General features: G+C 39.0%; 1 protein-coding gene across 8 annotated transcripts in view; it reads right to left on the bottom strand.

The window, feature by feature from the left end:
- HERC1 (HECT and RLD domain containing E3 ubiquitin protein ligase family member 1) overlaps positions 1-18,296 on the bottom strand; it is a 228,558-nt gene that overhangs the window by 16,453 nt on the left and 193,809 nt on the right. For all 8 annotated transcript variants that reach the window (XM_026455079.1, XM_026455086.1, XM_026455083.1 and 5 more), the window contains exons 56-69: positions 15,972-16,171; positions 15,183-15,288; positions 13,583-13,729; positions 13,136-13,237; positions 11,653-11,826; positions 10,152-10,445; positions 8,721-8,786; positions 8,421-8,546; positions 7,509-7,647; positions 5,961-6,142; positions 4,726-4,881; positions 3,844-3,966; positions 2,722-2,824; positions 183-352 (exon numbers count right to left, since the gene is read on the bottom strand). In XM_026455079.1, the coding sequence (XP_026310864.1) occupies positions 183-352; positions 2,722-2,824; positions 3,844-3,966; positions 4,726-4,881; positions 5,961-6,142; positions 7,509-7,647; positions 8,421-8,546; positions 8,721-8,786; positions 10,152-10,445; positions 11,653-11,826; positions 13,136-13,237; positions 13,583-13,729; positions 15,183-15,288; positions 15,972-16,171 (2,088 nt within the window). The remainder of the gene's footprint in view (positions 1-182; positions 353-2,721; positions 2,825-3,843; positions 3,967-4,725; positions 4,882-5,960; positions 6,143-7,508; positions 7,648-8,420; positions 8,547-8,720; positions 8,787-10,151; positions 10,446-11,652; positions 11,827-13,135; positions 13,238-13,582; positions 13,730-15,182; positions 15,289-15,971; positions 16,172-18,296) is intronic.

The following is an 18,296-nucleotide window of genomic DNA, read 5'->3' as shown; positions in this document are numbered from 1 at the left end:
CTTCTTTGGCCACAGTCAAGAAAGACATAACTAGACTTACAAAATAATCAGTCCCATGGCAAAGTGATGTGCTTGGAGTATTTTAGTAGATTATTAATTTCCTAGCCTATCTCTTTCCCCAACTGAGGAACACTGTGAGATTTCTAGAATATGAGATAGCAGCAAGCCATATAAATATTTACCTGCCCTTCTGAATTGCTCCCCCAGGCATACACATCTCCATTTGATGCCAAAGCAAGTGTGTGTTCAGCTCCAACTGCCACATCTTCAATGATCATTCCAGCCAGGACAGGGATTTGTTGCGGTCGATTGTGATTGCGCGCACGCCCCTCTGGCAAGCCTATCAGGCGATCTGAAAAAACAAAACAAAAACACGTGGAAATGTTTTGCACCACACACCACAGTGCTTTTATATTTTCTGATCAGTCATGTAGCTTCTTATGGTGGAATGGCAATGACACATAAAACTCAACTGAGGCTAAAGCTGCTATTCCAGACAGGTACGCCAGGTTCTGAATAAATAAAAAGTGTGAAGCTGTTTCTCTGCAAAACATCACAGGCTCTTTATTCATAAAAATTTTTTTAAAAGTTATATCTTGGCCGGGCGCGGTGGCTCAAGCCTGTAATCCCAGCACTTTGGGAGGCCGAGACGGGCAGATCACGAGGTCAGGAGATCGAGACCATCCTGGCTAACATGGTGAAACCCCGTCTCTACTAAAAAAATACAAAAAACTAGCCGGGCGAGGTGGCGGGCGCCTGTAGTCCCAGCTACTCTGGAGGCTGAGGCAGGAGAATGGCGTAAAGCCGGGAGGCGGAGCTTGCAGTGAGCTGAGATCCGCCCCCCGCACTCCAGCCTGGGCGACAGGGCGAGACTCCTTCTCAAAAAAAAAAAAAAAAAAAAAAAGTTATATCTAAAATTGGTAACTTGTTTCAAAATAAGAGGCTTCTCCAATATCCACATCTTTGAAAAGATAGAGTCTGACTGACACAGTTCAGGCCCTCAAGTTTCTTAAGTTCTTTTTTGAGACAGGGTCTCGCTCTGTTGCCCAGACTGGAGTACACTGCAGTGGTGCGATCTCGGCTCACTGTACCCTCAACCTCACCTCAGCCTCCTGAGTAGCTCGGACCACAGGCACATGCCACCATGCCTGGGTAATTTTAAGTTTCTTATATTCTAAAATGAGAGATCATTCAACTTGTCCTCTAACTTCCAACCAACCTCTCCCTTTACCTTACCAAAATCTAGAGGGTGCTAGCCAGCTTCTGATGCACAAAGCCTGCTAGGTCCATTTGGCTTGCCTACCTTCTGCAGCCTAACATCCACTCTCTCCACTGCACTGAAATTCTACTTGCAAAAGCCATGAGTCAGCTCCTAATTGCCTACTGCAGTGGCTTCTTTTCAGGCTCCAGCCCATGGGAACATCATGCAACCTTCTAATAATGTGGCCTCAGCTTTTCCTGCCTCTCAGAGACTGCACTGCCCTGGCTCACCAGTAACCTCTTCCCACTCCTTTCAAAGCCAGCTCTCCCAACTCTTCTTTTTAATCTTTTTTTTTTTTTTTTTTTGAGATGAAGTTTCGCTCTTGTTGCCTGGGCCGGAGTGCAATGGCACAATTTCGGCTCACTGCAACCTCTGCCTTCCGGCTTCAAGCAATTCTCCCCTGCCTCAGCCTCCCGAGTAGCTGTGATTATAGGCGCCTGCCATCATGCTCAGCTAATTTTTGTATTTTTAGTAGAGACAGCAATTCACCATGTTGGCCAGGCTGGTCTCGAACTCTTGACCTTAGGTGATCCACCCGCCTCGGCCTCCCAAAGCGCTGGGATTACAGGTGTGAACCACGGCACCCGGCCCTCGCAAGTCTTATTCTTGTGCCCATCTGCCCTTTACATCAAATGCCCCAGAGCTCTATTTTCTCCTTTTCTTATTCTATACTCTCATTCTGGGTTTTTTAGATGATACGAATAAGGATTTAACTACTACTATTATGCAGCTAATGTCCTAAACCTACATCTCCATAACCAATCCTTCTGGAGTTCAGTTCCAGATCTAAATTCTCAATAGCCTAAGTGGACATTTCCACACATTTATTTAGGGCAAATGGGTCCATTCAACATAACTAAAACTAAGCTCCTTACCCTTCCCCACAAAACAGCTCATGTCCTCAGTCAGAGACATCGATGTTCTCCCACAACTAGAAACTTCAGTCATGGTTTAATTCCTCTTCCTCACACCTGTCTCACATATCCCTCAAAAACGACCCTTGCCAAGAATCTCAGTCCCACTGTGAATGCCAGGCTTATGAACCGACTCAAGATTTGAACCCAGAGTGCCTATGAATTCCTCCAGTTCCTAAGATCTGCAGCCCCAATCCCTAGAAGGGATGAAGAATGAGGCAGGACACAGAGGAGCTCTGGTGGTCAAGGCAGTATTTGTGGCAGCATGTCGAGGGCAGTAGAAAAGAAGAGGGGACGGCCCTTGGCAGGGACTCTTCTAGCAAGAGTGCAGGCTCTGGCATAAGGGGTCTTAATGCGGAGGGGAGTTTGTCTTTATAGTAAAGTACATGAAAGAGGAGTGGAAAATTATCTAGTGAAAGAAGGTCATAGTGACTACTCACCACCTAGAACAAAAAAAGGACTCAATTTAGAGCACATTCTATAACACTGGAAGGCCAATGTTTATAATGATGTGTACCCAAGCAAATAAGCTGAAAAATGTCTTACCTTGACCAAAGGTATACACATGACCATCTTTGGTCAAAGCAACGGAAAACTGAGTTCCACAAGCAACCTTTTTTATTCCAATTCCACAAAGGACATCAATTTTCTGCAAAATAAAAGTGTAAGGCACACAACTTTAAGAAGAAAAAAAATCACTCTTGAATTTGCCAAATGGCATGTATCAAGAACAACAAAAGTACTAATTGTCACTTACCTATTCGACCCAAATCCAAACCTGAAATGTTATTTTCTCCTACTGCTCTGCAAACTAACTGAATTTGGGGGAGGGAGTGTGCAGAGGCAGGGGCAGTTTGACTAAAGTCTCCAGGGACTTATGTGAAGTAGAAGCATTCCTCTGGGTAACAGAGACCACAGGGAATTCCAGGACCTTTTAAAGAACACTAGAAGACCATTTTAGTTTAACATTTTAGCTTTCATGGGTGACAATAACTGCTGTATATGTTCTCCAGAGTTGGTTTTCCCGCCTCTCTGAATACCTAACTGAATATTCACTAGACAGCTATCAGGATGTCACAGACTATAAATGGTGGTGAATCCGAATATAAGCTGAAGCTTTGTAAACCACACTGCTTGTGAAATGTGTCAGGAAAACCCACATAAAACAATCATATAGAAAGTCTTCTGTGGAGTCAAGAAATCTTCTATAGTGTGAATAACAGCTTCTAATTTCTTTCTTTATGGACTCAGATTTCCTTTGTTTTTTAAAAGGGATGTGTACCTGTGTAATTCAGTGGTAATAATAAGCAAACATGGCAGCTGCATGCAGAGGGTTACAAAGGATTACTCATAGTTCCTTCCATGACACCCTGGAGATATGTTTCTAATTATTTCTTCTCTACATCAGAGGTCCTACAGTGTGAAACCTGTTTAGGGAGACAGAAGCTTATCCTTGCAGAATTTTAAATCCAGTTTATCTGGATTAATAGCTTATTTAAAATCAAGACCGAGCATGTGGGCACTCAAGAATGCACAACAGAAGCTTCTAAACTTCATTACGAATTACCAAAAGTACTAAAGGTAAATTATTTCCAAATAAAAATAACTACTGACATAGATGAAAACTATTTATGTTGTCTGAAAACCTAGATTCAAGGCAGTACTGACCTGAGGTGAAGATTTTGCAGTGGAATTTCCTAAGCCTAGTTTTCCATAGTCTCCATCTCCAAAAGCCCACACCATGGAACCATCTGCTGACACTGCCAAAGTGTGGTTTAATCCACAGGCCACCTGAGGAAATAACAGTACTCAGTAAGTTAAATCACAAGACCTAAAACACACTCCCCCGTTTCTGGGACACTTTTTCTCTACTTCAGTGAAAAACTTGGCTATGTTTCCAAATATCTACAATGGTTTCAGAGCATACTACAAATGTTAACCAAAATAGGTCAACAAGAAATAATTCTTAATGTCCATATATAACTTTTTTCTTCAAAGTGAAATCCTTCAAATGTCTGTGGCTAAACCATAATCAGTACGAACGATAGGGGGAAAGTATACCTAACTCAAAAATACTCATTCATATCAAAAAGTATCTAAGGAATGATACAGAAAAGGCCAAAAATACTTCCTTGTTAAAGGACACTCTTGATGTATACAAAACAGAGATAATTACTACTTGGGAGCACTAGCTACCAGTGATGTTGCAATTCAGCCATTCAACTCAAAGCTACCAGACAGGAGCTATTAGTACCTGTACTTTTTAAGGGTTTTATAGCAAGTGGTATTAGTATGTTATGAAGGGGGGTTTAAAAATATTCACATCCTGAAATAAGGGTTACATTTGTTGGTTTGTCATACAAACAAATTTAAATTGACTTAAAACATGAATTTCACATTGGGAAACAGTTAAAATTATCAATTAGACCATAACAAAATGTACACGAGGTTAGGTACAACTGGCGATCTTGATCTTCCTGAGGGTGTCTAAGTGAACACAGAAGAACTGAGAAACAATGATCAGCTAGAATATCTTGATTTATTCCATGCCTGTCCAATCTGATATCCCTCCAGTGCAGTCACTCTCTCTGGAAGTTTTTTGTTAGAGGTATTTCCAAGACCCAGACGACCATAGTCACCATTCCCAAAGGTAAACAGTTTGCCATCTGAAGTGACCACTGCTGAATGCTTGAAGCCACAAGACATCTAAGACAGAACCAAGGAGAAAAAAAACTTTTAAGAAGGGAAACTAAGAAAAACATAGATCTGCCATTTTTGGTATTAATGTAGCAATAAACTTTACATAAACTTCACTGAAAACTGAATCTTCAAAGCCCAACGTTTTTTAAAAAAAATTTTTTTAAAATTTGTTTTAATTTTAAAGAGACAGTGTCTTGCTCTGTCACCTAGGCTGGAGTGCAGTGGTGTGATCACAGCTCACTGCAGCCCTGAACTCCTGGGCTCAAGCAATCCTCCCACCTCAGCCTCCCAAGTAGCTGGGACTACAGGCATGTGCTACCACATCTGGCTATTTATTTCTATTTTTATTTTTTTGTAGAGACAGGGTCTTGCTATGTTGTTTAGGCTGGTCTCAAACTCCTGGCCTCAAGCAATCCTCTTGCTTTGTACTCCCAAAGTGTTAGGATTACAGGCATAAGCCACTGCATCCGGTCAACTGGTACACTGATCTGCCCAAGTTGCTCTCCTGCTCTCCCAAGTCTGATCTGTCTCAACAGCCTCAGGAAGCCCAAGCTGAACAGCATACCCTGGAATAACTACTGCTATTCTTCAGCTGTGTACAGATGACCTAGACTAAATGAGATAATAAATGGGGAAATCATTTGTAAACTATAAGGTGCTATGCCATTTTACAATATTATTTTAGAACACTATTTTCCAGAAAATGCAAATGAACTTAGCTTTTGTAACAAAAATAATAGGTTAAAAGCAAAGTTTTCCATTTATATGTGTATTAAGAACTGTGTGGCAGAAGTTAAACCACACAATATTCCTTCCAAGAGCCTGCAGCACCTCAGTCTGGGCCAACCAGTTGGCTCATGAAAAAGACCATTCTAACCCATACTAACAAGACCAATGCTAACACCAAAGCCCATTCAAACTTCTGACAAGCTCAAGAATGAATGTGAACATCCAAAACCAATGGATCTCTTATAATGACAGTGTAACATATTTTTACTATATTTTCTGTTACCTAATTTTAAGAAACCTATTCAATAACTAGTATATTTACAATGAAAGGCAAACTTATCCATTTCCTGCCTGACCTGCACCACTTCTTCTCCTTGTAAGGCCTCGATCTGCCTGGGCCGCCGCTGCCTGTCGCTGTTCCCATGGCCAAGTTTACCATAGTCACCATCTCCCCAGCTAAAGACCTCACCGCTTTCAGTTAGGGCCATAGAGTGCCCATCAGAACCACAGGAAGTCACCAGCTGGGTCACCACAAAGCCTGGAACAGAACAGAAACCCAATAGGAGTCACTGGATGTTAAAACTCTCCTCTTTACTTGCAGCTGCTACTGAATGCCCTCAATCAAAAACCACTGAAATGGTACTATGAAAATAAGAATAATTTCATTAGTTTTTGGGTTTTTTTTGTTTTTTTTTTAGACGGAGTCTTACTCTGTCACCCAGGCTGGAGTGCAGTGGTGTGATCTCGGCTCACTGCAACCTCCACCTCCCGGGTTTAAGCAATTCTCTTGCCTCAGCCTCCTGAGTAGCTGGGATTACAGGCACGTGTCACCACACCTGGCTAATTTTTATATTTTTAGCAGAGACAGGGTTTCACCATGTTGGCCAGGCTGGTCATGAACTCCTGACATCAAGTGATCTGCCTGCCTCAGCCTCCCAAAGTGCTGGGTTTACAGGTGTGAGCCACAGTGCCTGACCCAATTTCTTTAGTTTTAAATTGAATTTGTAGCCATAACCTAGCAAAACTGGGAATAGTCACCTAAAATAATGACGATGACAAGGAAAAGGAGGATGACAGCAATAGTTATAGTCATTAATGACTGGCTATGCTCTAGCCACTCCTATAAATGCTTTATGTGGTTTATCTCATTTTCTACTTTCACATAGAACCTATGAAACAGACACTAACACCCCATTTTTACAATTAGGAAAACCGAGTCACAAAGAGGTCTCGTAGTTTGTGCAATGTCCCAGAGCCAAGGACCAGTAGAACCCACAGAAACCCAGCACACATTCTCATCTCTACCGCTGTGCTCTTCACACCCAGATCACAATAAAAAGAACTTGAGCTTCCAGGAACTTGCTTTGAACTCAGTTACTTGTATGCTTTTACGTAAAAAACTGTGCTCTCTTTGTAGGCTTCAGAGTCACTATGAGTTCAGTTAATGAGCAAGCTGGGAGCGTGTACGGTGGTTTCTCCAAAGTGTTCTCTCTCCAAGTCACACAGAACTCTGATGAAGATGTCCTTTAAAGTCTTTAGCACATTTGCAATTTCCATATAAACTGATTTTTAATTTTAATGAAACACATGCATGATTGCTACTGCTATTAACATCTGCCTACTTACACTTCTGCAATTTTTAAGCATTTGCTTACAATCTTCAGTGGGTCTCAAAAAGTGTTATTTATATTTCATTGAATTCTAGCATTGTATGATAAGTAACTTGCAATGTAGCTTAAAATATGGAGATTAAGGCTGTACACATGCCTAAACAAGGATTTAAATGTAAGTGAAAACCGGATATGATTTTATCTAGCAAAGGTTTGAGAAGGGCAAAGGTTTGTATGACCAAACCTACATCAGGCCATAGGTTCTAACCATCTTTTAACTAAGGACAATTTTACCTTGTAAGGCTGAAATAACTGTTAGTACATGAAGGTCATCTGAATTTCCTTGTCCTAATCTGCCATAACTTCCTTCCCCACAAGCCAACACTGTGCCATTGGCCTGGATGACAAAGGTACAATTCTGACCACAAATGACCTAGTATAAAAACACAGAATTAAATATTTTATTTTTTATTATATTATATTGCTTCAACATGCAAGCATTTGAAATGATTCCACATATACATAGAATGCCTTTATAATTTTTTTATCCTTTTACTGAAAGAGAAGAGTTGATATAACTATGCAGTCCCTTAACTCCTTGATGACTACAAAACTGCTTATTTAACCAAGAGATGTATGAGATTTATCTATTTAAAAGAGTTTAGAACAACAAAATGGATGAAAGAAAAAGGAAGGGGTAATGGGGAAATATTAAAGACTGGGCTAGAAAGAAGCAGAAACTCATACATAAGAATGAGTCATGCAGTCTGGGACTAGCTGAGGTAGAGAAGAGCAAAAGACAAAGCAGTGGCCTCAAGAAGGGTTTGGCGCTATGTTGTACCAGGATTATTAGAAAAGGGGATTGGTCGATAATATCTGGCTAAAGATCCCAGGAAGTTTATAGCCCCAAAGAGAAAATCACTAATTAGGAGTATCTAAACTGCTAGAAATACATACTGGGCAGGCCTAACGCATCATGATGTTAGTTCATTAAACTTAAAAGAAAAATTTAGAAATTTGTTAACTTCTGAAGTCTGATAAAAACCACAGCAAGTTTTTATTTGAAAGCTATATATCATGACTTTCTTTAATGATTCCTCACAATAGATTACGAAATGGACAAGCTTTATCCCACAATAAGACAAGCAAAAGAATTAGAATTTTCAGTTCCCATGTTTCTTTTCTATTTTTTACCCTGTTAGTTACCTGTTGGGCCTGTGAGAATGAGGGAGCTGCTGCAGGTACCATTACATTTCTTCCAGCTTCTGCCAGCTGTCCATGCCTACCAGCACCCCATAAGTAGACATCACATTTACCTCCCAGGTGCCAGTCCTAGAAAACCACAATCATCTCAAAATTAGAGTCATCCGTTCACTAAAACAGCCATGTACTAAGTACCAAGTGTGTGCCAGCCTGTATGGGAGACACCAGGGTACAAACGCACAAGTATTTAGAATCAAAACACTGACTGAGAATCATCATACAGTTATCTTCATCTTTACTGACCTCAGGTCTGGAAGTTGCCCAAGACATAATTTGTTCATCCATGCCATTAATCCATTTACTGTTATCCTGAAAAACAGGGGATACATAATGATCAATTCTGCTAGGCAAGATTCAGTGGCTATTAACAACAAAGTGTTCTTCTAATCATCAAGTCTTATTTCCAAAAAAGAACATGGTAATATTATGAGAAATTAAGAGCAGTTTTATAATAACGTCAAACTTGAGTTTATGCACTGTCAGTATTTCCCTTTATTATAAACACTTTCACTATCACTATCACTACAGTACTGGTGATTCAAAGCTAGCCATGTGTTTTCTGAACACCCACAGGTACAAGGTCATGAGCAGGACCCCACACCCCTATAAACTTTTTGTGTAGCTGTGGGCAAATCACTTCATCTTTCTGGGCTTCAGCTTCCTCATCTACAAAATTACAGAGTTGGGCCAAATGGGCTTAGAAGGACATTTTCTGATTACAATATTCTATACTTTTGTGCCATTTCAGTCAACAACAAACTGCATGTGTGAAGATGGTTTCATAAGATTATAAAACCTTATTTTTATTATACCTTCTATGTTTACATACACAAATAATTACCATTGTGTTACAACTGCCTAGAGCACTGAATACAGTAACATTCCATACAGGTTTGTAGCCTAGGAGTAATCAGACTATACCATACAGTCTTGTATAAGTAGGCTATATCACCTAGATTTGGGTAAGTACTATGTACTCTATGATATTCCCAGTGTCAAGACTGCCTAATAGTGCATTTCTCAGAACATATCCCTGTCATTAAGTGATGCATGACTACAGTTACATAATTTTACTCAATTTATATTTGTCTGTTTCACATTGTGTTAACAGTTATCTATCCAAATGTTTGTATACATAAATCTTAAGTATACAAAGAGGTTGTTAGATCATGTGCTGGCCTGTAGTCTACACAGGTATTTTATCTATGTCACAGTTTCTACAGCATACACTCTCAAATACAATCAGAATGAAATGACAATCAGGATGCTCTTTTATATTTTATTTGATGCTAATTAAAGACTTGCTTGAAATGCCAAATAAATTAGAATCTATATGTGGCATATAACCCACAAGATGACCAGGAAAAGATGCTAAGATATTTACAAGTAAGGCACTAACAAAGTACCTATGGACAAAAGAAAGTGAGAAAATATAGGACTATGTCACTGAGAGCTGGCAGGTTGACAAGAGTTCAACAGTGCTTACATTACCAATTCCTGCCACTATAGAGGCCTGCCACCAGATTGAAAGTGACTATCTGAAAGAAAAATATTTTCCACTTCTCTTAACTTCTAGCCATTCATACTAGCAAAGACTTACTAGGGGTCTGCTATATGCCAAATACCCATGATAAAATCTCAGCTGCAAATAATAGCAGCTCACAGTACATTTACCATTAGAAATACAAGTTCATCCTCTGGAACAGGTTCTAGATCTGGAACGGTAAAAGATTCTGGAAACTGGGCTCCATTGGTCAGGGCTTCGGCAGCCTTTATAGTGGTTGAGAAACATTCTAACCAGGCCCATTCATTTGGATTCCAGGATGCAGGGTCAGGGAGACAGTTCTGGTGGTGTGGTGGCACTGGAGGGTTACACAACAGCTGATCCAGATGAAGTCCCACAGCAAGGGAAGCCAAGCATTGCATATAGGGGCTATGAACAAGCTGGTCGCCACAAACCACATGAGGCTAAAAGAAAATACAAAGATGTTATGTCGAAGAGTTTGTGCCAAATATTCTAAATTAATCTACTGTAGTCTGAAAGTCTGGAGTCTTATTTTTGAAGTTTACTGTTTAAGCTTTTTGCTAGGAAATAAATTTAGATTTAGAGTTGTACAGACAGTACCGAGAATTGCTGTATACCCTTCACCCAACTTTATCTAATGTTAACATCTTATACAACCCTGGCACATTTATCAAAACTAACAAACTAACATTGGTACAATACTAACTAAACCACAGAACTTTATTTGGTTTTCCTTAGTTTTCCCATTAATACTCATTTTCTGCTCCAGGATCCAATCTAAGATATCACACTGCATATAGTACATTTTCATCATGGTTCTTCTTGATTGGAAAAAAAAGCAGGTAACTATTAAACCACAGAGATCTGTTCTTCTCACTTTCCTCCTTTACAAAAGAATCCTGGTAGCTATCAAAGGAAAATCCTTTCTTCTTCCATGGCATTCCCTAGTACTGGAGCCTGAGTGATTCAGAAAAGAAAACCTGAGCAAATACGTTACTGAAATTAACTGGGTGTGGTAACAGCTGATTACATAATGTAGTCTGGCAAAAAAAGAAGAAGAAAAAAAAATTAAAGAGTTCTGCTGGGGTCAGTACACTGTGACTACTGAGGGCTGGAAGACAGGCTACTTTAGGATCACTGTCTGGACAAGTTCAAATGCTATAATTCCTCATTCCAGTATTCAATGATCCTACTCAATTCAACATAGCTCTTACACTAAATTTTCCACAAAGATTTATCCCACAAGTGGAGACAATGTTCACTCTGATACCCGCATCCATCCCTATCCCTCAACTTTGGAATGGCCAAGCCATATAAAAATAGATACATGTGTGGATCAGAAAAGGGAAGATGGAATTCTGCTGCATAGGTATTTTAAGAAGCTTTGGAGTGAATAAACAATCTGAACAACAGTAATACAAATTTGGTGTTTGTTTGTTTCCTTATTTTACTCTGGTGAAAATACAGCAAGAATAGACTTAGGGTTGCTGAACAACTCTTTTAGGCATGACTTACCTTCATTTGATTCTGCCCAAATAGCCCCACTTATTTTCCTCAGACCTCATGCTCTTAAGGGATAAGTTCAAGGCTATAATCATATTGAAAGCACTGGATATCTGTGGATCTCTAGGAGTGAGTGTAATGAGTTACCTTTTCATAGGCATACTGCTCCTGAAGCATCATGGGGAGCCGCTCCAGAAATGCTCTCATGCAGGGAGCCATGTTCAATCCCAGAACACCCTGCTGTTTCAGTGCTGTCCGACAGGTTGCCAAAACGTGATTGGCAGCTGCCCATTCTGCTGTACAATTCACGACCAAAACATCCTGGTTGAAAATAAATTATGTCACATGATAAATTTGTTTAAATAAAAAATAATGCTATCACCATTTCATCTGTGAAATTCCTTCTAGTAACTGGGACATCTTTGCTTTTTGGATATCGTATATCCAAAAAGGCTATACTTTTAATGCCTATGGAACTTCAAAATATCCTAAATTTTGTCTAAGTAAAAAATAATGAGATATAATAAAATTTGTGAACTACCTCTGATTAGCTGGTACTTTAAAAGGAAACAACGTCAATTATTAACTATTTCTTCAGGACTTGCAGAATAAGGTATCTAGTATATTTCAAAAGTCACGTCTGACATGACTACAAGGATAGCTGCAAAAGAGGTAACACTGCTTTAACTCTGGCTCTATGGCTTATTCTGCACAGGCCACTACTGCCTAGGGTCTGATTCTACATTTTACTTTCAGTAGAACCCTTCATGAAGGTTTACAGCTTATTTTAACATCATTTAACGATATAAAATGTAAATTAAATTGGCACACTGGCTCTAATCTTTAAGGGTATGAAAAATAATACTGTAGGGAATAATGTTATATCATAGAATTATTTCACAGCAGGGGACCAGCATTTTTCCTAGAATATTAAATTTGAAAGCCAAGATATATTTTGTATACTTAGTTAAATGGCTTTGCAATGCTTCTTTCCAGGGAAAATTTGTCTGAGATAGTTTTTTTTTCCTTTGGGATGGGCTCTCGCTCTGTCACCCAGGTTGGAGTACAATGGTGCAATCTTGGCTCACTGAAACCTCTGCCTCCTGAGTTCAAGTGATTCTCCTGCCTCAGCCTTCCAAGTAGCTGAGACTATAGGCATTTGCTACCACGCCTGGCTAATTTTTGTATTTTTAGTAGAGATAGGTTTCACCATGTTGGCCAGGCTGGTCTTGAACTCCCGACCTCAGGAAATCTGCCCACCCCGGCCTCCCCAAAGTGGTGGGATTACAGGCATGAGCCACTGTGCCCAGCCTTGAGATAGTTTAGTGCTATTGTCAAAAACCATGGCAGAGAGTCAAAATCTACTTCATCACTTCCAATGGAAATGAAATTGTTCAACATCTAAGCACTGTCGCCGAAGTATGGGGTGTAGTAGAAAAAGTACTAGACTATAAAGCAGAAGACTTAAGTTCTAATTCTCCTTCTGCTACTAAATAGTTGGACTGTTTTGGACAAGTAGTAATCCCTCTGGATATCAGGTTTCTCCTCCATAAAGTGAGGTGGTTACACTATGATTTCTGAAGTTCCTTACAAGCTTACACCCCATCATTTGTTATAACTACAATATTACCTTTGATCTATTTGAGCAAGCAGCTACTCCAACTTCTGGAATCCATACTGTGGTCTGAATAGCTCCAGAGCCTATCACAACAGTTTGCAAGACAGAGCCATCCTAAAATGAGATATATTAACCAATACAGATCATTGAACTTTAGGTATAATTTACATTTAAGTTTATACTTCACATTGACAAAAACATATTCTAAAGTCTACATTTTAGCTAAATTCAGCAATGTCCAATCACATACCTACCACCTCATTGTCTAGGACCCAGCTGATTTTAAAAATACTTATCATTAGTAAGAAAAATGTAAGGGCAGAGGATTCTGAAAGAAGTTTCCTCAGCATTCAAGAGATTACTATATAAAATGTTTCTAGGATTGGTTAATTTTTATCATATGTGTTTAAGTTAATGTCAAAATATTCCTTAACATAAAAATAAAAACTATGCTCTTACCCTTAAAGACCAAATGTTCATGAGCCCACCTAGTCCACCAGACACCAGGGCCAACCCATCAGAACTAAAGGCAACAGTCCGAACAGGAGTGATATGTCCCCGCAGCTGATAAACACACTTGGCTCCTGACGATTTCCTACATCCATCCTGAAATTCATTATTTTTAACATGTATTAAAATAAAGATAAATTATAAGTTCAAGATTTATCACTCACTCTTGGAAATTTTGTATTTCAGAATAAAATTGGCAAGGGGGAGAGAATTTTCCTCATAAAGGATAGTTAGCTTGACTGAATCAATAATAAATATCTGATTCTCCTTTGTTGAAGCTGACTTTCATCTTTTTTAAAAAAATATATTTCTAAACTAGTTTTCCAGTCTTCAAACTACAGAAATAACATCTCAAAGTTCTAATTATCCCTCAGAGACAGGAAAATTCTGACTACTTTGTAACCAGTGTTTTAATTTTTAAATTTTCACTTCATGTAATTTTCATTTTTATACCGTAACATTTGTGAACTGCACATGCTGACTCTATATAAATAGATTTCTCTTTTTGTCGGCTGATGGTTCTGTCTGTCACACATTTGTTCTGCAGGCTTTAGAAATGACATAGGTAAGGCCTGTCTATAGGGTTACCCTCCAGCACAAAGAGTAAACCAGACTTATCTGTAGTACTCCCACCTCCACTGCTGTGATATTCTGTGATATTCTCCTATTAGTGAGTTGGCTACTCCTTCCCTCCCTCTTCACCCTTTCTCCCCACCCTTAAGCTCCTTCTTCCTTTCAGTTATGACAACATAATACTAGATGTATTCATTACCCAAAGATGATGTAAAGTGTATTTCTTCCAAGGGTATCAAGAGCAAAAAGAAGGCAACAGAAGTCACAAACTGGTAGCTCAGAGATGCAATCTGACTGGCCACTCAGTGTTTTAAACAATTTTAAGTTAGGTGCCAATGTTCAATATTGGGAGATTTTACTTAAACATTGGATTCTTAGCATCTATAGAAAAAAAAAAAATAAAACAATCTGGTAACAACAGGCTCTTAATTCTGGAAATTGACAATCAGCTGTGTGCCTTTATATAAAGCATGTATGCTTCTTCGTTTTTTTTCTATTTTTGTTTTTTTGCCCTCTCCAAAGCTTCTGACCCTAGCTTCATGAATTTATGTTACTTGCCTAGAGGGCTCTCTAAATATATAAATTTGTAACTTCTGTTTAATGTAAACAAATCATTCTCCATAGCAAGGATTCTGGCATCAGCTGGAGATTCTTTGGATGGATGTGCTCCCATGGAGTTTCTGTTTTAATGAACTAACAATTTATGACTTCTCTATCTGTAGTATTAATTATATCCACTATCACAGTAACAGTCACCACTTAATATGTATGGAATATCTCATTTGACCAAGTAATTATGGTATTTCTGATTTATAAAAAATTAAGCTAATTCAGGACGACAATTACTTATATTTCCCAATGGATCTTGCCCTTTGGGATATGCTAATGACTTTTTTAGTAACCAAGGGAGAATTACTTTGATGTAACATACTTTCCATAGTTTCAGACAAAGTCTTCAAAAACACCAGAATGTTACCTGACAATTTGATTCCTGGTCCCACCATCCTTCTGCACTAGTCACACTGGTCTGTGTAGTATCTTGCGGAATACGCCAAACACACACTAAACCACTCTGACAGCCACTTAAAAAATTTGATTACATAAAACCAAGTCAATATGCGTAAGTAAAAATATTTCCAAATTGCAATCAATTAAGATCTGACAGAACCACTACATTATTTTTTAAACTTATTTGTAGTACATACAATCTTTTACAAGAAATATAACCGAGGCCAATATCCTAACAACATCACACCCAGAGATAAGGAGATTACATATCAACTTTCACACTGGACAATTACTGCTTTTTCTTTTCTCTGAGGTAAATTTTTTTTTTTTTTTTTGAGACGAGTCTCGCTCTGTCACCCAGGCCAGAGTGCAGTGGCATTATCTCTGCTCACTGCAACCTCTGCCTCCCAGGTTCACGCCATTCTCCTGCCTCAGCCTCCCGAGTAGCTGGGACTACAGGCGCCCGTCACCATGCCCGGCTAATTTTTTGTATTTTTAATAGAGACGAGGTTTCACTGTGTTAGCCAGGATGGTCTCGATCTCCTGACTTCGTGAACTGCCTGCCTCGGCCTCCCAAAGTGCTGGGATTACAGGTGTGAGCCACCATGCCCAGCGAGGTAATCTTATAATGTTACACATTATAAGAATAGTAACTGGCAATAAACTCTTTAAGACTACTGAGAAGCCACACTTAATGCAAATAACAGTCTATACTAATATAAAAACTAAGATGCATAGATGCAAATTGACAACATACGTAGCCATCAGTAACTGCAACTTGGATCCTTTCCCTGGAAGGCGGCACCAAGCAATGCCATTTACAATAGAGGGATGGCAGAGTGAATGTAGACAGCGCCAGCATCCTGAAATACAGCTCCAGAGTTTCACACTGTCTTCTTTGGCACATGTCATAAGAATATGACCTGTAGGGTCCCACTTCATGCTAATAAGAGTATCCTTAAAATGGAAGGAAGAGAAAAAATAAATTAGAGTAATGTTTCCTTCACAAATACTTTAAATTCAGTAATATATAACCTGTATTTCTTAGCATCTATATTTCTATAACTCAATTATTTTGAAATCAATATTTTATGCAAATCAGATGCTACCATATTATTCCCAATCACTAGACCAACTTACCCTTTAATACAGTCTGTGTTATATATATTTGCTGTAGTCAAAGCTCAAAAAATGTTAGTAGGATGAACGAATTATGAAATTCTGACTAAAAAGGGATATGTTATCTCTCACTAACATGTGTATTTATTAAGAGTTATCCTTATTGACTAGTAATCATTACAGTATGAAAAAGAAGAGACTTAAAAAAAAAGCTCCCCTCACACCTCAACAGCAAACACTTATAAGAATCTGGGATATGTTTTGTGTTTATATGGCTGTGATCATTAGGCTCTTCTGATTTTATTTTTATTTTTCAATCCTCTTCCACATCTTCCAACTTTCTGGTTTCATGCATTTATGCTATTCACCTAGATGGTCCTGTAAATATCTGAATTGGCAACTTCTGTTTAAGGTAAAAAAAAAATTATTCTTCATGAATGGAATTTCTGACATTACTGGGAGGCATTCTGACACCCTGGGAGGTATTCCCAGGGTGTTCATAACTGTTTTGGCTTTACTCTTTCATGGCTTATTTATTTTTACATAGACTTATCCATGTATATCCACTGTCCAGAGATTTTGTGCAATAATAGAACATTAAGTTATAACTAACTGACATAAAAAAATTTTAAAAGAAACTAGTATTAAGCAATAGTAGAGTAAAAAAAAAAAAAAAAAACCAAGAAGGCTGGGTGCCGGAGCTCATGCCCGTAATCCCAGCACTTTGGGAGGCTGAGGTGGGCAGATCATGAAGTCAGGAATTCAAGACCAGCCTGGCCAGCATGGTGAAACCCTGTCTCTACTAAAAATACAAAAAAAAAAAAAAAAAAAAAATTAGCTGGGAGTAGTGGCAGGCACCTGTAATCCCAGCTACTCAGGAGGCTGAGGCAGGAAAATTGCTTGAACCCAGGAAGCGGAGGTTGCAGTGAGCCGAGATTGTGCCTGGGTGACAGAGCAAGACTCCGCCTCAGGAGGGGGAAAAAAAAAGCAAGAAAAAGCAACTATCTGGTAAAGATGCTTTTACCAGAATATATACAAATAGCCAACAGGCACATGAAAAAATGCTCAATATCACTCATCATCAGAGAAAAGCAAATTCAAACCACAATGAGCCATGAGCGTTGGCTCACGTCTGTAATCCCAGCACTTTGGGAGGCTGAGGGGGGCAGATCACTTGAGGTCAGGAGCTCAAGACCAGCCTGACCAATATGGTGAAACTCTGTCTCCACTAAAAATATAAAAATTAGCCAGGAATGGTGGTGGGCACCTGTAATCCCAGCTACTCAGGAGACTGAGGCAGGAGAATTGCTTGAACCTGGGGGGTGGAAATTGCAGCGAGCCAAGATCACACCACTGTACTCCAGCCTGGGCGACAAAGCTAGACTCCGTCTAAAAAATTAAAAATTTAAATTAAAAAAAATAAAAAAATAAAACCACAATGAGATATCATCTCACCCCAGTCAGGATGGTTATTATTAAAAAGACAAAAAACAACAGATGCTGGCAAGAAAGTGGCAAAAAGGGAGCTCTTAAACACTGTTGGTGGGAATGTAAATTAGTACAAACTCTATCAAAAACAGTATGGGGATTTCTCAATGAACAAAAAAACGGAACTACCACTGGATCCAGCAATCCCACTACTGAGTATCTACCCAAAGGAAAATAAATCATTTCCTCAAAGAGATACCTGCACTCATACGTTTATCACAGCACCATTCACAGTAGCAAAGATATGGAATCAACCTAAGTGTCCATCAATGGATGACCGGATAATGAAAACGTGGTATACATAAACAATGGGATACTATGCAGCCATAAAAAGAATGAAATCAGGTATTTTACAGCAACATGGTCGGAAATGGACCCCATTATCTTAAGTGAAATAAGTCAGACACAGAAAAACAAATATTAGATTTTTTTCACTTTTAAGTGGTTATTATTAAAAAGACAAAAAACAACAGTT

Source organism: Piliocolobus tephrosceles, chromosome 6, assembly GCF_002776525.5.
Source record: "Piliocolobus tephrosceles isolate RC106 chromosome 6, ASM277652v3, whole genome shotgun sequence".
In the NCBI taxonomy this organism is placed as follows: Eukaryota; Metazoa; Chordata; class Mammalia; order Primates; family Cercopithecidae; genus Piliocolobus; species Piliocolobus tephrosceles.
The sequence above is the reverse complement of the archived record's forward strand: the minus strand, read 5'-3'. Positions and strand labels throughout refer to the sequence as shown.